We start from the raw sequence: 23,650 nt of genomic DNA on the forward strand, positions 1-23,650 counted from the left end.
AAAAAGAAAAAGAAAATAGAAGTGACTTTGTTATTTGATTTTATTTAAATTACTCAAAATGAACCGTTTGACTCTAATAACAGCGTACAAGAAGGGGACGTGCATAGATTTGAAGCGTATAAATCTGCTCCTCACGCTCCTAACACACGCACTCCAAAAACCTATTTACAAAAGTATGTGTTACACGTGGTCGAAGAACAACACAACACGCCGTGTATGATATTATTATGTAATAAACTATATCTTGTCGGCCTATGTTTCCGGGCGCACGCGTAAAGGCATGATTAGTTCCACAAATCTCTGGGCCAATGGTTGGGATAATTGATTTTAAAATGGTAAGCCTTGGTCTGTACTTCAGATTGGATTTGCCTCCAGATATTCTTAGAGCATCCATCCATAGCCGGATTCTAAATTCTATCTTATTTTACTATCTTAAAAAGTTACTTTTTTAATTATACAATACAATTTTACAATTCTCCAACATTCTAACTTTTATATCCCAATCCTACTCATTAAAATAATATTTTACACAATAAAATAATATTTCTCACAATTACCATTATACATTACAACACATTATTTATACATTATTTATTCTTTCTCTCTCTTTCCTTCTGGTCAGGAACCACAATTACCACCACCGCTGCCACCACCACCACTGGCAACCTAGAAACTACTGTCAACACCAAAAAAAAAAAAAAAAAACCAGAGAAAATCACAACAACAAATCACCGTGAACAAACCCAGCCATCCCAGCAAATCACAACAACAATCCCAAAAAAAAAAATTGAAGAAAAACCCACCATCAACAATCCATGCCGATCTTTAAAGTGATCGGATTTGCCACTGCCGCCGAACCCCAACAAACCACCAGTCACCACCACCACGCCACACGCCCACCGGAAAAATCCATTAAACCATAAACCAATAAACCCATTAAATCAGAAAACCAACAAACCCCATCGGAATAGAACGGATCTCCACAACACCCACGCGATCAAAACCCCACCGGAACGGAACCCATGCGATCTCCTTCCACCGATCAAAACCCCATTTGAACCCACCCAAAATCAAAACCCACCTCGCCAAATCGATCTCCACGCACGACTCGGTCACCATGTCAACACCACCAGACGCCGATCTCCATCGCGCTAACCTCCGGCCATCACGCCGATCTCAGCTGCGCCACCAGCTTGCCACCACGCCGATCTAGAAATTCGATTCGGCGTGAGCTTCGATCCGGCTTGGTGATTCGGCGTGAGAGAGAGGGGATGAGAAAGAGAGAAGGAAGAGAGAGAAAAGAAAGAGATAAAATGAGAGAGGAGTGAGAAATTTGCCGGGTAAAAGCAATTAATTTTTTTTTTTTTTTTATACCATTTTGCTACAGTACCATCTTACATTTGAGATGGTATTGTAGCAAAATCTCAAAATTTTTTTTTTGCATATGAGATATAGCCTTCCAGCTGCTGGGTGTGTTTTGGGCTTGTATGCCAAATATGCTTTGCATTTGGCATATAGCCATCCAAATGCAGATGCTCTTATGTGCCAACTCCAGCCTGTTTGCCCAAAATGAAAAGCCAAATCCCAAATGCAATCGAATTCGAGCGACCGAATCTAAGCTACTGTTTCAGACTTCGCTTTAGCAAAAATTATAGGAACACAAGCTAAACCACAATTATTCAGAGCATTCACAGTCACAGCAAAAATGTTAAAATTGCTAAAAATTTATTTTAACACCTCAAATTATAATAACATACCCATAACAAAGTTGCTATATTTAAAATATTTTAGCTTTTAGATAGAGTGAACTATTATAGATAATAGCTCACTGTAGTTGAAAACTAAACATAAAAATCTATTTTTTAATCATTAATGTCTCTTTTTCCCTCAATATCTTCTCTCTCCTCTCTCACTTCTCTCTTCTCCCTACTCTCTCTCTCGTGCCTTTGTTTGTTTTTGGTGGTTTGGCGGTTGTGATTTGGCGTCTTGTGGGTTTGATTTGGTGGTTGAGGTTATTAGGCACAGTGGTGATGTGGGTCTGATTTGGTGAGTTTTGTGGGTCTGATTTTGTGGGTCAGTAGCTAGTGGGTCTTGGTTGTGGTGTCTTGGTGGTGCTGGTTCTTTCTCTTGGTGGTTTTTGAAGTTGACGAAGGCGGCTTAGCGGATCTGTCCGTTGAAGAAGGGTTTGAGACGAGTGGAGGACAACAAGGCCGTAGATGGGAGTGTCAACGGCTTTAGAGAGTGAGAACTCGTCGAGGCGGTGGGGCTCGGAAGCTAGGGAAAGTGTGTGGAGGAAGCATTGGGATGTACCGCGAGGCGATGGGGTTCAGGGTTCCACTCCATAATCGAATGAGATTTTCAGATTTGAGGTTTGAGTTTTTTTGGTATTGCTATTTGGGTTTTTGGTAATTTGAGAAGAAGATTTTTTTTTTTTTTTTGAGAAGAGGAGAGAAGAAGATTTTTGATGGGTATTGATAACCGAATGTGATATTAGGATTTTTTATGTGATTTTTTATGGGTTGTGGTTGGTATTGATGATAATAGAATGTGATTTTTGTTGTGGCTGGCTGTGGTGGTCTATTTTAATGGGTTTTGTGGTGGGTTGTTGATGACGGTGGTTGTTGTTGCAGTTGTGGTGATGGTTTTGTTTTGGGTTTTTTGTTTTGTGGTAGGTTGTGGTTGTCATGGTATTGGTGGAGAACGTGACTGTGGTAGCTAGTTGCTATGAATTTTTGTGGGGAAGTTTTATTTTATTTTAATAAGTTGTTTATATTATTTTAATATGTTGAATGTTAAAATAAAACTTTTGATATTGGGTGTATTATAAAGTGGGATGTTAAAATAGATAAAACAGTGTTTTAAGTTGCTAAAAGCTATATTTTTAAGCTTTCTTACTGTGAATGCTCTTACGTGTCTAATTGTGAGTGGTGAATAAAAAAAGATAGATTTATGTATGTGTAAGTGACAGACAGCCAATCACAAACGATCACAAAAGATAGTTGTAGTGAAAGTTGTGGCTTAGTTTGTTGTTCTAAAATTACTCTCTAGTTAGTTCAATGATTCAATTTTTTTTTGGGGGTTGGGGGGAAAAAAAAAAAAAAAGAATTTGGATTGAAATCCAGTGTATACTAAAATTAATTGCTTTTTTTTTTTTTTATAATTCTATAGTTGGAGGTGGAATATATTATTTAAATTATGAACATTTTCGTTGGAAAAATCAAGAGGTGCTAACCCATTGTGCAACAATACTCTTAACAATTAACTAATTGTTTTGTTGATGTGATAATAAATAATGATAATCAAGAAAGGGAGGTCTTTAGATAAGTTAAAGTTTTCTATCACCTAATAAAGGGAACTAGGTTAGAATCTTGCCAATACCAAAACCAATTGGGATCTTGGATAAAAAAAAAACCAATGGTGATAAATTCAATTCTATCTTAAAAAAATAAAACCTCTACGTGGCCAATGCTTGGCCCTCTCATTCTGGGCACTCCCATATTTGTTTATTCATTCATTTTATTTTGGAGCTCTCTCCCTCTCTCTTTGCAAAGCGTGACTTGCTGATGGCCTAACCTTAACATGCTTTAAGAAACTATTTGGAGATTTATGAGATGAAGAAGAGCAAGATAGTTTGTGTGTATTCAATTCATTCATCACACTTTGGAGCTTCTCCCACTCTCTTTATAAAGCGTGACTTGGTGGCTCAGCCGCTAAAGTCTTAACAAACTTAAAGAGACTGTTTGGAGTTTGTACGGGATGGAGAAGTGCAACAAAAGGGCTATAAATTTTTGGATTCGCAGGATCACACTCACTGGTAGGTGTTTAACAGTTCAAGTGTCCACTTTGCATCTTATTTTGAAACTAAACTTTTTCAATATACCAACTTTTTAAAAACTTATTTTTCCCCTTCAGGCATAACTTTTTGAAGCAGCACATTTTCAAAAATATGAACAAAATGAAATAAGTTGCACCAAACAGGTTGAATATTAATGGCATGTTTGGATGTTTAAAAAAGGAGGGGGAGTAGAGTAGAGGGAGGGAAAGTAATGCAATTATCTTGTTTGGAAGTTTTTTAAAGAATGAGGGGGAGGGGTTTGGAGGAGTTTGGAGGGGTTTGGACTCCCTCTAACCCCCCAATTTTAATTCCCCCAAATTGGAGAGATTTGGAGGGGGAGTAGAGTACATAAACTATTGACCAAGTAAATTACCTAATTTATCCTTATTATATTAACAAAATTACACAAGGGGAAGGACTAATTACTCCATTCCCCCTTACTAATTTTAAAAACATCCAAATAAGGTGGAGGTAAATCATTCTCCTCTACTTTCCTCCCCACTACTCCCCTTCCCTCTACTCCCCTCTACTCTCCTCCCTCTCTAAACTTCCAAACAAGCCATAAATTGACCTAAACTTTCTTTTGCTCGATCTGGCTCAATTTAATCAAAAGTTTCATGGTTTTGAACCCGGCTTAAGCTTGAAGTAAGCTTTAATCTTATGGTTGAACTCGATTTTGAGGTGATCAAGTCCAATAACAACTCAAAGAGATTTTTATTTTTTTTATTTTTTTATTTATAAAATTTCTAAATGAATCACTATTATTTTTACTTTTTTATTTTTTTTTAATTCTGGAGGTACAAATGTCCTATAGATTACTGGAATGACAAAGGAATTACAACAAGGTTAGATGTACTGGGATTCATCTTCTAGAAGCCTACGAAACAAAAAATAGCCAACTCTTTAGGCCGAAGATCAATCAATAGAGTTGGTTGGAGGAACTCCAGACAAACAAGTCAGTGAAGAATACACAAAACAAGTTGTCAGGGGTGATTTTGTGACGTGGGCCGAAACCACCAAAATGAGCCCAAATTTTCCCTCAGATTCGTTGTAATATGATGGTATCAAGGTAGGACGAGTCGGATTAATGGTGCCTCATTCCCCCTTTAAGGTAGGAAAAATCCATGCGGGGCAAGAGTTTGGTTTGGATGAAACAGGTATGCAAGTTTTTTTAAATAAGGTGGTTTAGACATTAATAAGGAATGGATAAAGGAAAAGGGAGAGGGGTAGTCGACTAGTTGTGCAACTGCAAAAAGAGAGGAAAAAAAAAGTATTTTAGGTTATGATAATAGAATATATATATATATATACACACATATATATACACAAAAAAAGTTAACTGATACCTTAAAAGGTATTGCTTTAGAAAAAAAAATTTAGAACTTTTTATAAAAAAAGAAAAAATAATTTCTCCCACTCAAAACTTTTGTCTACGCCTCTTCTCTCAACAAAAAAGGAAAAGTGATAGAGAAAGTTGGAGAGAGAGAGAGAGAGAGAGTGTGTATATGTAATGGAGGGTTGCAACGTCATCGCGCCGTTCATTATGAAAACTTATCAGATGGTAAATGATCCGATGACTGACAGTCTAATCACTTGGGGGAGAGCCAACAACAGCTTCATCGTCGTCGATCCCTTAGACTTCTCACAGAGGATTTTACCTGCCTACTTCAAGCACAACAATTTCTCTAGCTTTGTTCGTCAGCTCAACACCTATGTAAGTTTTTATTTTAACTGTTAAAATAACCAACCGTGCCACTTGATTTCTTTATTTACACAAAGTTAGTTATAGTGTTTGATAGAAATTAACTGTGTTAAGCTAACAAACAGGGATTCAGAAAGGTCGATCCTGACAAATGGGAATTCGCGAACGAGTGGTTTCTTCGTGGCCAGAAGCACTTGTTGGTGAACATCGTACGTAAAAAGCACAATCGGAGCTCGTACTCGCAGGGCAAGAACGAAGAGCTAGTGGAAGACGAGGACTTAGTCATGGAGATAGCGAGGTTAAAAAAAGAACAGAAGGCCATGGAGGATGAGCTTGAGGGCATGAAGAAACGATTGGAAGCTACAGAGAAACGGCCAAAGCAAATGATGGCGTTCCTGCACAAAGTAGCTGAAAACCCAGATATCTTGCCCAATTTGATGTTTCAGAGAGAACGAACTAGGCAGCTAATCAGCGAGAAGAAGCGGCGGCTAATGATATCTTCTACTTCTTCGTCTTCTTCAGGCGCTGTAGCAGCGACAACAACAACGATAACGAGTTCAATAAAGACAGAGGACGAAGATGAGGGCACAATCGGAGTAGTAATCTCTTCGTCTCCAAATACAGGTTTTAAAATCGAAAACTTTTGTGAACAGTCGTCACCGTCGCCGGAAACTCAGACGCCGGCGTGGTTGATCCAAAGTGAGGTGATGGGTCGGTCTCAGATTGGGCAAGAGCCTTTTGGTTGCTCTGCTATGAATGGAATTGGAAGTAATATGGCGGTGTCGCCGCTGGAAAGCGGTGTTTTGGGATATGGGAATAGTGGTGGGCAAATAAGCTATTTTGCAGAAATGGCGGCTGGGATGGAGGTGAGTCCACCAACGCCTTACCCGTTTTCTCTATTAGGAGGTGGCTTTTAGGGCTGTAGATGCTTCACTTGATTTATATTTGGATTCTATATCTTTTGTATTAGTTTCTTTTCTTTTTCTCTTTTTATTTATTTAATTTTGTTTTTTGCTTCTTGTTTTCTCACCCTTTTTTTCTTCTAATTTTATGTTTTTGTGGTTTATGTAAAGAAAAATAAAAGATTCTAAATTATTTGTTAAGCGTTCAATATTATACATGATTAAATTCTACGATAATCTTTTTAAAAAAAGTAACCTACTAACCTAAATTATATATATTTTATAGTAATAAATAGAAGTTTAAGATTAAGTAGGCATGATACATAACAAAAAAATTCTTACAATTATACCATATTTCATATTAAGTCTTAAAATTTTAATTTGTTATTTAAACTTTTTAAATTTATGAAATTGTTTCAATTTGAAGTTATTGTGTATCTCTGTTATTCATTTTCGTTATTCTTGGCAGTGACGAAAAGAGAACAACAGGAAGTATGATTGCCAAAAATTGAAATTTATTAGATGAGTGATACACAATGTTTTAAGAATGATTTCTCTATTTTCTCTACTTGATCATTACTCATAATTCAAATTGAAACAACTTCATAAGTTTGAAACTTTNATATTTTGACATTTTTATATATTTTTTATAAAAATGATATTAAATTTTTTCTAAAATTGCCAATTAATCTCTCTCTCTCTCTCTCTTTATATATATATATATATATAAACACAATTTGTTTGCAAGCAAGGAGACCGACCACATCAATAACATCAAACCACGCTCTGCCGTGTATGCGCGTGGGAGAATAAGTATCCTATCTATGAAAATATCTAGCTCCCGGATCATGATTCGTAGGAAAAGATAATAAAAAGCGGAGCCACGCGGGTCCCATCCCGTGACCAAATTTAAAAAAAAAAAAGCATAAAAAAATCAGAACCGTGTCGATGGACGCCACGTTAGCTCCCGTTATATATAATATATATATTACGGTGCTGCCTCAACAAAACCCAATGTGCTAAAGTGCCTTAACAAACGCAACCATTTTTTATTAGCACTTAGACTTAATCTCCACTCAAAACTTTTGTCTACGCCTCTTCTCTCAACAAAAAAGGAAAAGTGATAGAGAAAGTTGGAGAGAGAGAGAGAGAGAGAGTGTGTATATGTAATGGAGGGTTGCAACGTCATCGCGCCGTTCATTATGAAAACTTATCAGATGGTAAATGATCCGATGACTGACAGTCTAATCACTTGGGGGAGAGCCAACAACAGCTTCATCGTCGTCGATCCCTTAGACTTCTCACAGAGGATTTTACCTGCCTACTTCAAGCACAACAATTTCTCTAGCTTTGTTCGTCAGCTCAACACCTATGTAAGTTTTTATTTTAACTGTTAAAATAACCAACCGTGCCACTTGATTTCTTTATTTACACAAAGTTAGTTATAGTGTTTGATAGAAATTAACTGTGTTAAGCTAACAAACAGGGATTCAGAAAGGTCGATCCTGACAAATGGGAATTCGCGAACGAGTGGTTTCTTCGTGGCCAGAAGCACTTGTTGGTGAACATCGTACGTAAAAAGCACAATCGGAGCTCGTACTCGCAGGGCAAGAACGAAGAGCTAGTGGAAGACGAGGACTTAGTCATGGAGATAGCGAGGTTAAAAAAAGAACAGAAGGCCATGGAGGATGAGCTTGAGGGCATGAAGAAACGATTGGAAGCTACAGAGAAACGGCCAAAGCAAATGATGGCGTTCCTGCACAAAGTAGCTGAAAACCCAGATATCTTGCCCAATTTGATGTTTCAGAGAGAACGAACTAGGCAGCTAAAGAAACAACTTCATAAGTTTGAAACTTTTTTTTTTTTTTTTTGGGAGTAAAAATAAGTTTGAAACTTTAATTGACACATTTAGGAGCTACGGATTTAATCTTAATAGAGAATTTAAACTCTAGGCTTTTATGTAATTTTCTCTCCCATAAAATGTGTGATATAAAATGACCCCTATAAAAAATAATTTAGAGAGGTAAGTTGTTTTTGACGTAGGAACGAATTACGATCTTTTTATAGGTCTCCTATAGGTGGAGGTTAGAGTAGTTAATTGTTAATAAAGTGATAAAATTATAAAGAAAAAAAAATATTAATACACATACTCTATTTGGCACAGAAGTAATATCCGGTTAACGAGTGCCTTATCATATATAAAGTTTAGATTCTTTTAATTATTTTTATTAATTAACATCCAAGTAGTAGGAGTAGTAATAGTAGGGGGAAAAGGGATTTGTACTTTGCTAGGAATAACGATATATTCTCATCTTTTCAGTTACCATTTATAGTATTTTTTAGAAGAAATTTTGAGATACACTTACTATTTTAGTCTAAGCTATAAACTTGGCTCCTTGATTTGGTCCAACCTCTTGTTCTTCCACATATCTGCCCAATCAAAAATTCCCAAGTCAAAATCTTTTGAGTGTGTGTAGCATTACAAACTTTTTCACAATCTTGTGCAATTTGTGAGCGTTGAAAATAAAATAATAGGTTACGGAGGTTTATGATTTTATCATTCACAAGTTCCAAAGTTGCGATAAAATTGTGAAAAAATTTGCAAAACTGATGGTTCATTTGGTTTGGATTTTCAAATAACAATTTTTAGTTTTGAAACAGTATTTTACACATTTCAATATACTTTTTTATCCAGACATATTTTTACAAATATTTTTAAATGATAATTTTTAATTTTTAAATATATCTACTGAACGAACCCTAAACCTCCTCAAACCTTTTAAGCTGGACTATCAGAATTAATAAACCAGAGTGGCAACCGGCAACCTTACTGTGATTGGTAGAGAGAAACTCAAGTACACGAGAACGGGATGTTGTGCTTTCAGTCCCACGTGAGCACGAAACAGCATAGAGACACCTCTCAAGAGGACACGTTGCAGAAATTGGAGTATGTTTTTTTATAAAGAGTCCAGTTAATGTGTGTACTAAGGACACACATTAAGTTTTCCACTTTTAAAAATATTTTTTCGAAAATTGAAAAAACTGTCAATACTTTTTCAATTATCGAGCAAATTTTTTTTAAAAATGAAAACTAATATATGCTCTTAGGACACATATTAATAATACCTTTTTATAAATAATGGTAGGCCATCAGGCCCATTACGGACTGTCTTCTAATGCCCTCCCTGAGATGGCACTTTTGTTTCTTCCTTCTTACTAACTCTCTAAAGCGCACGTAAATACTAACTACTAATAAGCAGTGAGAGTAGCATTTTTAATTACAACAATTTTACAACAAATTACAAGTGATTAATTGTTATTGGTTCAAATTTAAAACTAACACTAAGATTACTTTTTTGTCCCAACAATAACAACTAGTAACAATCTACCACTTAGAATTTGTTGTAAAAATATTATAAATATATCATTTTTCTTTTAATTAATGCAAATCAAATAGTGTATGTGATGGCGCCTTATAAGCTTGAAAAGTGCAAATTAAAAAACATAATTAATACTTTAAGCTCGGATTAATTTAAAGTCAAACTAGCTCACAAATGATAAAAGTTATTATAATTTAGAAAATGTCAAGACTACAATTTTTGTCATAGTTTGCTCATGTAACAAGTTGTATGTGATAAAATTATAAATTTACATAGGCTCATTATTTTTACTCTACCACTTATAATTTATCACATAAATAAATTGTGTCAAAAATTATAATTCTAACGTTACACAAAATTCCCAAACTCATAGAGTTTATTTGGGATTTGCTTATTTTGTTGAAACTGAATTTTTTTTATTATTGAAAGTACAGTAAATAAAGGTAAAAGAAATAGTATAGTGGGATCCATAAATAGTATCAAAAAGTACAGTATGACCTATAAACCGTAGCAAAAATAAGCTAAATAGTAAAATAAGGTGACTTTTTAATTTAGAGCCAAATGAACACATAGGGTGTGTTTGGATATCGTTTATTTTGTTGAAACTAAAAAATTATTGTTGAAAATATTATACATAAAGGTAAAGTTAATTGAAATAGTATAGTGTGGCTTATAAATAGTGCCAAAAAATATAATAAAATTATAAATAATAACAAAAATAAACTGAATAGTAAAATAATTTTAATTTATAACTCTATCCCAAAAGAAATAGTATAATAGGACTTATAAATAGTGTCAAAAAATATAATAAAATTATAAATAATAACAAAAATAAATTAAATAGTAAAATAATTTTAATTTATAACTATATCCCAAAATCACGCATAATCTACTTTTCATACTAGGCTAGAGCTTTGAATGTGACGGATGGTTTACGTGAGGAGTTGATCATGTGGGCCTCACCAAAAACCTATTTTCGGAAGAAATTGTTGTTTACATTGAGAGAAATACTGACGTGGTCCTCCTTACTAATGAGATAATGCCTTTTATATAAATGTCTTTCTAATAAACACAAAAAATAAAAAATAAAAATTAGCAAATAATATAACATTTATATAAAAATAATATTTTATTAATTAAGAAGTCAAAGAGAATCACATCAGCCGATCTCATGAATCTAATAATTTTTCCATTTTCGGGTCTACCAGACGCGTGGCACGAGGTGAGAGTATAATCTCGATGAGGAAGTGGGGCCCAGTACTTTACAATAATGGAAAGCTAAAGTGGGCCCCACACTGTCACGTGAGAGACAAGGGCATCTCTTTTTATTTCTGGTGGGCACCAAGCCTCTTGTTTACTGTGCCCACGTGGGGACAAGGAAAGTAGGACACGTGTTATCTACCCAATGCGTCACTTTTTGTCCTCCTCTTTTAAACCGTCCACATGAGCCATGTAAATGAGCTCCAATAAGGTGTAGCTCTGGCACACATTATCATTGTGGACGTTGAACCCATCACTTGAACAAGGCCTGCCATATATAATCGAATAATTTCCCATTTTCTGTAGTTCATCTCCAACCATAGGATTTTTTTAGTGTATCTTAAAATTGTAGGACCCCGAGGCACTAAGTGGGATGTGATATTCTGGTTCAATATAAAGAATATGCCCTAATAAACGGGTCTGAATCGTCTGATTAACTAGTTTGGAAGTAAATTGATTGAGATTGAGTTTTTATTTTTATTTTAATTGCGATCAATCAAGTTATTTGGAGCATTGCATAACACTCAGTTAAAATTGTATTTGTTTATTTTCTTTTCATCATTTTTTTTTTTTTCAATATAGTGAGATTTGCTCAATTTTTTTCTTATCGAGAACAGTCAAACTCTCCTTAACATAGTGAGCTCCTATGTCGGTTGCTAGTAGCTCCATCATCGAGTTAGGGTGGTTATAGGAGTATCTTGACCTGGAAAAGAAATCATTATTATATATAAATTTTAAAAATTTTATGATTTTTTTACCCTTAAAATAATGTGTGACCCCTTAAATTTTTTTTAGGCCCAATATAATTAAACTTTGGACAAATTTTAGCAACAAACTTGGTTAAAGACTAAGGCTACAACTCCAATCAATATTTTTTTTATTGAATATGAATTTTAACAAATTTACAATTATATTACATTTTTTTTTTCTTATATCCTCTATACTTGCAAAACTTCAAGAAGATCAAAGATTAATAACTTATGTCATCAATCAAATGTTTAATTTTTGAGTTTTTCTAGTCTAAAATTATACGCAAACAATAAGTTTATAGATCAAATAGTAAATAACATCTAATTGACATAAAATTTAACATGTGTTTTAAGAATATAAAGAACATTCAATTCAACAGTTAGATTTTCAAAATATATAGTTATGTTAATTTGTTTCGTGAAAGTTGTAGTCTTAGGCTACAGCTAAGTTTGTAGTCAAATTTTGTCCTTAAATTTTGGTCATTTTAACAAAATATTAGGCCCTTACAAATAAAAAGAAAAATTCAAGAAATTTTTTTTTAACTAAAATTTTGAAAGAGTCGTAGCTTGCAATATTGATAATTAATGAGATTAGCATGCAACGATTTCAAAATAAAGAAAAAAAAATTCATAGAAGGAATTTGTAAGACTTACATATTTGAGTGTTTTTTTTTTTTTTGCTATCAATGTATGAAGCTATTTTTTTTATTAAATTTTGTACAATTTATTAATGATCACTCTAAAAAAATTCTTGAAACTACCACTGGTGCCCCAATTGTTTATGGAATGTTGTCATCTATGAATGAGTTTCGTCGAGTTCATATATCTCAGATCAGGTAATTGTTCTACTCATTTGTTAGTTAAAATGCTTTAAGCATTGATGAATATTTTTCAGTTTAATTTGAAAAAAAATCATTGTTTTCATTTCAAACTCTTCTCCTTGATGTAATCATTAATTTTCAATCTTAATAAAGTTTTGAAGTATTCGCATTTAAAAAAAAAAAAAAAAAAAAAAACACCCCTTTAACTCATTACTTTTATAATTATGGGGGTTGTGATTTGTTAGGAGTATATTCTTTATTTCTCTGTCTAATTTTAGACAGATGGAAAGCATTGGACTTTTACCATGGTACATGGAGACATCTGTGTCTTGCCAATCCGAGGAGGAAGGTCGGTCACTGTCAAAGTCAAAGACCAACATGATGGGGGGAAATCTGGACCATGTATTTAGGCAAGTTGTCGTTTTTATAGGCACTTTTATAACGTGTGGTTTCAGATGACCCACGCATAGTTAGCTCCCATTGAGTACTCAAAAACACATATGCGGCAGTTGGATTAATAATCAAACGCCAATTGTTGTACCTGAGAAGTGTATCATGTGTAGTCGTTATCGTTATCCTCATTTCTCGCCACGAGTACATATTTTGATTAAAAACGACAGCATATTTAAACATAATATGCGCGTGAAATTGTAACATGTGTGCTGTGCTGGCCAATGAATCCTTGGCTAGTATGTTTCAAATGTCTGAACAAAATTGTGGTTCATTAGTTTTTTTAATGGTGGTAGAGCATTCACAAGTCCTTTAAAATTGTAGTCAAATTCTAAAGGCTGCCTTTTTATTTTGACTAAAATTTTTTTTGGATAAAGTTTTCCATGCACTTAAAAGACCGACAGGTTGAATAAATCTCTTTTAATCCATTATATGAAGGGTTCAGAAGACTGTTCACATTGTTGGGCCAAATAATTTCTTTAATGGGATATATGTGGCAAGATGAGATAAGCCCACGAGTAAAGGAAATGCCATGTCATCTACTTAAAAACGGAGGATAAAAGCCCATAGAGAAAGACTAGTAACAAGCCAATCCATTAAAATGAGACATGTGAGAAGCACTTGTTAATTCAAACAAAACAACTACAAGAGAAACATGTAAGAAACAATTATGGCAGTAGTTAGTGGTTACATCTTGAGGAGCACGCTAGAGAGGTAGAACGTGGTTACCTTCACGGTTATAAGAGGTTATTGGGTTTTATAATGAGCATGAAACACTTTTGTTTTTGTTTTTTTTTTTACAAAATAAAAATTCTATTTTATCCTAATCTATGTACTTGGAAAAATGACACGTAGCAAAAAAAAGAGTGAAAATTACTGTCAGAACCCTCAAGTATAAATAGAGGCATTTGCACAATTAGAAAGAAAGCATATACCTAGAGAACTTATCAAGAGCACAAATTGATCCCATTAATTTAGATTCCATAGTAGTCTATAATCAAGTAGTCTTTTTTGTCTGTAAGGAGTGTATCCTCGTATGCTTGTATCTTTGTACTTGTATTTGCGATTTCAAGCAAGTATCCATTAGTTTGATGCAATCTGTAGTTCCTTGTGATAATTTAATGGGGTAATTATACTTACCACCTTAAAATATATCATATATTACATTTTGTACCATAAACTTTTAGAATACACGATTAGCACCCTAAATATAACTTATGTTACACTTTGTACCTCATTGTCAATTATGTTGTTATCTTAGATGAAAAATCAAAGTTTAGGGTGCAAAGTGTAATTGAGAGTATAGTTTAGGATAGTAAAGTATAATTTCTCATTTGTTTTTAAGGGATTAAGAAGAGGAGTAATTATGTTTTTTTGCATGATGCCATCCAAGATAACAATAGAATTGATGGTGGGGTGCAAAGTGTAACATGGGCTATAGTTTAGGGTACTAATAGTGAATTCTGAAAGTTTAGGTTGTAAAATGTAATTTTGGGCATAATTTAGGGTGATAAAATATAATTTCCCTAAATTAAATTCAATTAATCATCAATTTCAAATCATTTTAGTGTTAATAGGTTTGAATCCTTTGATTTCTTCTTAATTGACTTTAATTGAAATGATCTGTTGTAATTTAATTTCAATCAAGATGATTTACTTTGAGCTATTTAATTTCCAAATGATGCAATTTGACTTAATCAACTTCAAGTAGGCATGTAGTTTAACTTAGTCACTTAGGATTTCTCATTTTCTTGTTATATTGTTCATATTTCTATAGTCCTATTAAGTTTTCAAACCCTAGACTCTATTCTATGAGATCAAATAGCATTTTGAGCTAATATCATTATCTTGAGAACCATCACAACGTAGCAACAATGTATCCATAACCATATCGAGTAACTTGAAAAGGTGATCAAGAAACCATGATTAATCTAAGAATTCTCTCTTTTATTTTCTCTATTCTTATTATTTATTTATTTATTTTATTTTTTATTTTATCAAACACGCATGTAATAACTCATGTGTTGACACCTCATTTTGCAACCTGCATTTAACCTCACTTGGAGGGTAAAAGGGTAATTTTGCCTTGAAAATATGCATCTTGATTCTGACCATTATATCCTTAATCTCATTTCACCAAAATGATCTTGATGTTGTAACGATCAAATCGACTGGTCATAAACTCTAATTAGACCACTCGATTGAAAGTTATCATCAAATCAAGTTTTAATGGCTGATATGCACTATCACAAATTGAGTCCGATTATATGTGATTATGAACAATTGATTTTAATTGGTTATAGTGTAATCAATTTGTGATCAATGATATGTCATAATTTGATTGGTTAGGACTACATTTTATGGTGAGATTGCATATACCTAATTAATTAGATAATTAAATATTAATTATTTAATGAATAATTTGTGCAATTATCTTTTAAATAGAGTAAATTTGGAACCAATTATGTCTGAAATGAAAGTGATTAGAGCCTTTTAATGTCAATTAGGAACTAATTTGGGATCTATTAATGTTAATTGTACTGAAACTATTTTCTAACAAATGATCTCTGCTCACTATTTCATCGATATCTCTCAGAATATTTTGAATCTGTGAATGAGGTTAATTTTCACAGAAACTAGACATCCGAGGCTTCAATTTGAGTACAAGAATGAGACAATTCCGATCATAATTGAGTTAGATATGATTTTTCGAAATTGGCTTTACAAGCTGTTACAGTAGCTATGGGAAAATCGAATTTTGGCTTACTCCTCACTCCCACCAATCTTTCCATTTAATACACCAGATTTTTCCCATGGCCAAAATGAGGTCTAGGTTCATGATTTTTTGTCAACCCTCATTAAATGACATTTCATTCATATTTTATCCACCACTACTATATAAACCCTCAATCTCCTTCATTCCAAAGCACACCCTCTCTCTTCTTCTCTCTTGAGTTCTAGGAAGTAGAGTAGTCTTGTCATATCTTGATCTTCCTGAGACTCAAGGTATTGAGTGAGACTCACTCTCCCTCTCCTAACTCTTCTTTTCCTCCACCCTTAAGACCTCTACCAAAAGTCTCATCCTCTACCATATGGATTTTGCATAAAGGTATAATCCCTTTCCCTAAATTGTTTTTTGTGAGAATTTAGGATTAAAGCATGATAGTAATTATTTAAATTCCCTTAAATATGTTTGAATGCTCTTAATTGTTCTTATATGTTCTTCACATGTTCTTGGTTGTTCATCACATGTTCATGCATAACACTAGTTTTAATCTTAAATTCACACCAAAAATATGAAAAACATGTTTGTTTCAAAATTCTTTCAAATCCTTAAATCTAGGTTATCACCATCCACACACATTCACTAGAATTTATTTTTCAATCCAAATGCAATGATTAATAAATTGAATTAGAGTTTATCACATGCATACACATTAAATTCAACATGTAAATTGATTAACATATTGGATGATATGATATGAATGTTGGCCACCATAATCTAGAAGACCGGTTTCATCAGACAAGGTGGGTGCCTAACACCTTCCCACCTTATAACATAGCCTTTGAGTTTAGATCAAGGTTTAGTAGATTAAATGCTTATCCATATAATTTTCAATTTTTAGATTGTAACTAGGAAACAAAGCCATGTACTTTATCTTAGATTGTATCTAGGACCAAAGTCATGTAATTTTCCTATGATTAATGTAAATTTAATTGAAAGTTAATAAAATGAGAAAATTTTCAATTTTGGTTTTCTTATTTATCCCAATAATCAAATAAGTGGTGACTCCATTGTAAAACTTTTAATCTAAAGAGGAAAATATAATCAGTCAAACCTCCATTTTGAGAGGCAATAATACGACTCCACCCATTCACGTGGGTTTGGCCCAACATCCTAAAAACGGGCCGAGGGCGCGGTCTCTCACATCATGATTCAATAAAATCATTTAAATAAATCATATGACTATTAAGTAGATCAGATAATTAATGTACATGTGAATAATCTTTTAAGATGCCATGTAATATAGGCTGGAAGAACTTTTCTCCAAACTAGTTTGAAGGATAATTTTTATCATTTTATGAACAATCCCTTGATAAGTTGAAAGTGACTTATTCCAACCTATTTGAAGGAAAATTTTTTATCATTCTAACTTTTTTATATTCACCTACCTTATATGTTAAAATGAGTGAGCTAATGGGGGAAACATGTAGCCATTATATCACCTAGACACGAAAATCCAATTAAAATCTAAATTATATTTCAATTGGAGATTAATTTTTTGTCATGTGTCCCATCTATACTTTTTAATTTTTGTGTCAAGTGAGTTAATTCAATGCAAAATATAAGGAGTCCAATATAAATAAACTACAAGAAACCCAATCATATATCTAATTATATACAATATATAAAATTAGAAGAAGAGAGAGTTTGAAATATTATGTTTTCCAATGCCATTTGTTTGTCTAGCTAAAAATAATTCAAATTTATCAACTTCTAAATAATACTAAATTCGTAATTTATTAGAGAAAATTCAATTAAATTTTAATTGGATTCTCAATTTTGCATGTGTCCTATCTAATTTTTGATTTTTTTGCCAATTGAATTATTGAGTGTAAAAATTGGAAAGTCTAAATCCAATTAGATTTTGAATTGGATTTCAATTAGAGTCCAATTTTGCGCCATGTGTCCACATGATTTTTTAATTTTTGTGGCAAGTAAATTATTGGGTGCAAAAACTGAAGAGTCTAAATCCAATTAAATTCTAAATTAAATATATATAAATTAAGAAACCATTACATATTTTAGAAATATATGGTTTAAAAATGGTGTAAACTAATATCATGTATAATTTGAACATCTTCTAAAAAAATGTATAATTTGAATCGTGTAATTTTGATTTTTTTTTTAATTGTTTTCATGTATTTGCCTGGGGTTATACACTAATTGAATGTAAAAATCGAAAAGTCTAAATCCAATCAGATTCTAAATTGGATTTCAATTGGAGTCTAATTTTTTTGCCACGTGTCCATCTAATTTTTTATTTTTGTAACAAGTGAATTATTGGGTGCAAAAATCGAAGAGTCTAAATCCAATTAAATTCTTAATTACATACATACATATATATATATATATATATACATGAGAAACCATTACATATTTTAGAAATATATTGTTTTAAAAAGGTGTAAGCTAATACCATGTGTAAGGGCCAGATTTGAATTCCTAGCACAAAATATGAATGGACTTAGGCCCAAAAAACCCAAAACAATAAATTTGTAGAGAAATGGGTTAGAAAATTGGGTTTTAGTTAATCAAACAACAAGTTAGGTAGGTTGGTGACAAAAGAGTGAAGATAGATAAGTTTAAACTGAAGAAAAAATGTCCTTGGCAATGTCCAAGGAGACTGGTTCTTATATAATGCTCTTAAATGTGGTTACAAGTCTGGTTCTATATTACTACAGTGTTTCTTCCTTGATTTTCCCATCCCCTTTCTCATTGCCTCCTTCTTTTATACTATCTTTCCTTTCCATCTCCACCTTCTACGTGTATGTCAAATGGTTGGTGTTGAGACTTGTCCCATCAGAACCTCCTATAAGTCTTCATGTAATAGCTGTAAGGCTGAAAACCACTGGTATCACCTCTACATTAATGTGGTCAGAGAGTTAGCTGCAGAGTATTTAATGTGGTGGTAGCAGCTTTCTCCTAAGACAGTTTAGGATTTCTCCCTGTCTGACGTCTCTACAATGCTTATCTGCACCGACGAGTCTTCCTGGAATGTTACCCTGGATGAAGGATAACCTCTTCGGACCTCGGCATTAGTTAGCCGATGATGCATTTATCCTCAGCCCATCCTCTTGAGCCATTGTGACCAAAACTAACCTCTATTTAATAACACAGTCTCTTCTGATAAAGATTTCTCTTCCTCGGACAATCCCTTGTCCTTGGATTGGGCTACAAACCCGTTATACAAACAAATAATGAACTTCTAGGCCTAATATCCCTACACCATGTATAATTTGAATCGTGTAATTTTGATTGTTTTTAATTGTACCCGTGCATATGCGCAGGGTTACACATTAATATATATTTAAAATCAAAATTGAGAGAAAATCTAATTAAAGTCTTAATTGTAGTTCAGTTTAGTCCCATCCAAAATTTTTTATTTGATTTTTATCTCAAATGAATTATCGAGTGCAAAAAAAAAAAAAAAAAAAAAAAATCTAAATCCAATTAGATTCTAAATTGGATTTCAATTGGAGTCCAATTTTTCATCACACATTTCATTTTTTTTTTATTTAAATTTTTGTGCAAAGTAAATTATTATGTACAAAAACTAAAGAGTTTAATACTAATAAACCTTCATAAAACCGGTCATATCCAATGTTATTGATTCCGTTCCGTTCCGGCCGGAACGACCGGAATTTCTCGTACCGGACTGCAAACTGGAATAGGAACACCTTCTGTTCCACCTCGGATGAAATTCCGGCCAATTCCGGTCTGTTTCGGGCGTTCCGGTCTGTTTCGGGTAATTTCGGCGGAAATACAAATTTCGGCCGATATGAATTTTGGCTTCCTTTTCCCTTTCTGAACCCACCTATTTTGTCTTCTTGCTGGGTCTAAACTCAAAGCCACACTGTTTCTCCTTCAGCTGGGTCTGAACTCTAAACTCAAAGCCACTGTAGCCTTTAGCTTTATCCTTGCCTCTGAAAGCTTCTAGAAAAGAGATTAGCTCAAGCATTTTTTGAAGAGAATTCTGCACAAGTAGAGGCACTCTTTGGAGCTGACTATAACGAGAGAGGAGAGGGAGATAGAGACCAGTAGCAGATTACCATCAGAAAGAAGAGAGAAGTCTAGACTATTTAGAGAGCTAAAGTTCTAAAAGCTAAAAAGAAGAAGAGAACTTCAAAGAAAATTTTGAATACACGGCTGGGATGGGATTTGGGAATTGGGACGTGGGAATATTGGGATTTGGTAGAGATAGGACTTAAGAGAAAAAGGAAGATAAAGGGAATACGTAAGAAAGAGAAGATAGAGAAATGCATAAGAGAATTGGTAGGTGGGGCCGGTTGTAGAGTGAAATGACAAAAGGGAGAATAATATATATATATGATGAGGAGGAGGAGGGGTAATACTCTTTTAAGTTTTATAGACCTTGTTATGAATAATAATTTGTTATAATTTTTTTTTTATGTTATGGCTAAATACTTTGTATTTTTTATATTTATTTATTTGAATGATAATTTTATGTTGTATAAGAATATATATATATATATTATTAATTTTTTAAGAATTCTGAAACTCCTTGAAACGGTACGCCGAAATAGGCCGGTACCGAAATATTCCGTTCCACTGGACAAACCGAAACGGGTTCCGAAACGGTATTCATAACAATGGTCATATCTACTCAAAAAAAAAAAAAAATCACCGCACTAATAATCTCATACAGGATGACGGTGCATAGTCCTAAGGATATGCCTCATGAGCTTTTTCTTCCAAGCCTACTCTCAGAGCAATTCCATGGAAGTCACGTCAAATACTCACTAATATCTTATATATTATGTGAGAAAAGTTTAGTTTTATTCTAATTCAAGTTTAGTTGGACTTTTTACAAGGTAATGAATTGCTTCTCTTTGTTGTTCTCCTCCTACGTACCATTAATAATGCCTTACAATAGTAAATAGTTGAATATAAGTATATTTAGCCTTCTAGTTCTGGATATAGTTTATTTTTTGTTCGGTTTCCAATATATATATATATATATATATATAATTTTTTTAAAATATATTTTTTAATGTTTTTATTATTCTCATGCCCAAAGTTAGAAATTGGAATAATGTTCGGCACATATTATGGTATCTATCGCAATACCGGGGTTGGAGAATCGTTATATGTTGGGCATCTCTCAATTTTCTTCAGTTTTAATGGTAGATTTATGCCCCCCCCCACCCAAAAAAAAAAAAAAAAAAGGTAGATTTATGATGTTTGAAGAAATGCATGAACCAGAATCCTATCTGTACCAAAACCCTCCTAATTTAGGTATATTTTTATTTTGTATTTATTAATTGACTTTTGACTTTTGTTTATTTTTTTAGATTGTGGTGAATTTGTAACCGTCATTAGGAACAAAGGGTTAAATCACTTATATATATATTATGTATGTAGGGATAAGGAGTCCAAGAACATATGTTGGGCCTTGGCCTTGTCTGAGGACACTTTGCGGTCCAAGGACAGATAAACAACATGAATATGTACGACTCAAGACTTCATGAGTGAGCTGCGAATAAGAAGGCTGGGGAAGGTAAGCTGAGGAGGAGTATCCTTGGCTAAACAAAGCAGAGGTCAAAAAGTGTGTTATGTCATCTAAGATGATATTCCAGGAAATTCTATTGATAAAGATATAGTTATGAACATATAAGACAAATGGGAGGTGGGAAATATTTAAGAGAAAGCTGTTACCACCGCATTGAATGTTTTGCAGCTAACTCTCTGGCCACATTGATGAGGAAGTTAAACTTGAACAGTAGCTATCAGTCTTACAGCTACTTCCCAGAGACTTCCGAAAGGTATTGATGTGACGAGGATTAACACAAACAATCTAATCTACATGTGGTGGGCAGAGATAAAAGGGAAAGATAGTAAGAACTGTAGCACTAAGAACTGTACTTATAATCAAATTCAAGAAATATATACAAGGCCTGATCTCCTCGCACTGTACCGAGGACCATTTTCTTTAGTAAAAACCAGTCTATCTCTACCTTATTGTCTTTTGGATCCACTACAATTGTTACCCAACTCATTATAGCCCAGTTTTCCAATCCACTTTCTACAAATTCATTGTATTGGACTCTTTGGGCCTAGATCCTTTTAACTTTTGGGCTTAAGACTCATATTGTGACCCTACAATTGCTGTTGTCTGTGGGAAATTCTAGTGCGGTAGTGAGTTTAACGTCCAACTATGGTAGGTTCAGGTTTGAATTTGGAGGAATCTATGGGATCCCAACGTTAAGATCATTTTGTTAATCTTAAGCGGAGAAGGGATCAGGAGGTTAGTGTGCATACCACCCATACTGGCAGGAGCCAATCTCGAAGCAGGAGCCACCTTTCTCATGAGGAGAATACTAGAGCCATGCAGTTGGAGATTGATCATTTGAAAAGGAAGTTGTGCCACGAACGGCAAAGGCGAACTCCCTCCAATTCTAACTTCTCTTCTAGTGATGAGGAAGATGGTAGTTATAGACCCAGGTCAAGGACTCCCCCTAGTGAGTCTTTCTAGTATGATGAGGACTACCATGATGAACGCAGAAATAGGGCTCATGCTCCAAAGGCTTGGGATATGATGTGATGAGCAGAGCCTTCAACCAAATTTTTAGGTCACCTTTCACGCACGGAATTGAGGAAGGGAGACTTCCTCGGTGGTTCATTCAGCCAACGTTCACCATGTACAATGGTCGAATAGATCCTGTGGAGCATGTGAGCCACTTCAACCAGAGAATGGCTGTGCATTCCAAGAATGAGGCCTTGATGTGCAAGGTATTCCCTTTCAGTCTAGGGTCCGTGGCTATGAGGTGGTTTGATGGCTTGGGAGCAAGTTCCATTGATTCTTTTAAGGAATTCACTTGGGCTTTGGATCTTGCTTTATCACATGCAGCAGGGTTCTTGGTCCCTAGATTCCCTGCTATCTATGGCCATGTAAGAAGGGGAGACCCTGAAAACATACTCAGACAGGTACTAAGAGATGTTCAATAAGATAAATGGTGGTTTTGATGATGTGGCCATTAGAATTTCAAGGTTGGCCTACCTGCCGAGCATGGTTTGAGTAAGTCTTTGACTGGGAAACCCGCTAGTAGTGTACGTCAACTCATAGACCGAATTGATAAGTATAAGCGGGTCAAGGAAGACCAACAACAAAGGAAAGAGAAGGCCAAGGTTGTCCTTCAGAAGATGAGGATTTCAGGTTGGATCGTTACAACAATAACCGGCCTCGGAGAGACTTTGCTAGGCAACCGGGGTCTACCACTACTCAAATGGTTAACACGGTGTTCCGAGAACCAGTATACCAAGTCTTGGAGAAAATTAAGAATGAACCATTCTTTAAGTGGCCAAATAAGATGGGAGGTGACCTATGACGCACAATTAAACCCTTCATTGCCATTATCACCAAGACCGAGGGGCACACCACAGAAGACTGTAGAACTTTGAGGAGTCATCTGGAGCAATTGGTCAGAGAGGGGAGGCTAAAACAATTTCTACATCAGCCCAATGGACCAGGGGGTCAGACAGGATCAGGATTTCAGGGGAATGCTTTTTCTAGAGCCCCTTTAGGCACCATTAATGTCATCTTCGCGGCTTTAGGGAGAACTGGTTCTCACCCTTTCAGGGTGATGTCTGTAGCCCGACCACCTACCAAGGACTTTAGACTTGAGCCGAAGAGGACTAGAATAGAGAACCGGCCATTGATGAGTTTCTTTGAGGAGGACAAGGTTGGAACAGTGCAGTCACATGATGATGCCCAAGTGGTCACCCTCAGGATATGGGGATATGATATT

The 23,650-nt window shown here is 34.3% G+C and overlaps 1 protein-coding gene across 1 annotated transcript; it reads left to right on the forward strand.

Moving 5' to 3' along the window:
* Window positions 1-5,253: 5,253 nt before the first annotated feature.
* Window positions 5,254-6,555, forward strand: LOC112040819 (heat stress transcription factor C-1). The gene is made up of 2 exons (XM_024073742.2): window positions 5,254-5,549; window positions 5,663-6,555. Exons 1-2 carry the CDS (start codon window positions 5,346-5,348, stop codon window positions 6,452-6,454), a joined length of 996 nt encoding a protein of 331 aa, XP_023929510.1. The 5' UTR covers window positions 5,254-5,345; the 3' UTR covers window positions 6,455-6,555.
* Window positions 6,556-23,650: the final 17,095 nt, after the last annotated feature.

The sequence above is a fragment of the Quercus suber genome, unplaced genomic scaffold (genome assembly GCF_002906115.3).
Source record: "Quercus suber isolate HL8 unplaced genomic scaffold, Cork oak 2.0 scaffold_138, whole genome shotgun sequence".
NCBI classification, from domain to species: Eukaryota; Viridiplantae; Streptophyta; class Magnoliopsida; order Fagales; family Fagaceae; genus Quercus; species Quercus suber.

Excerpts from the sequence above, each read along its gene's own strand:
- LOC112040819 (XM_024073742.2), top strand. The coding sequence starts at position 5,346 with ATGGAGGGTTGCAACGTCATCGCGCCGTTCATTATGAAAACTTATCAG. Across the intron at positions 5,550-5,662 it reads TTCGTCAGCTCAACACCTAT|GGATTCAGAAAGGTCGATCC; the intron begins GTAAGTTTTTAT and ends GCTAACAAACAG.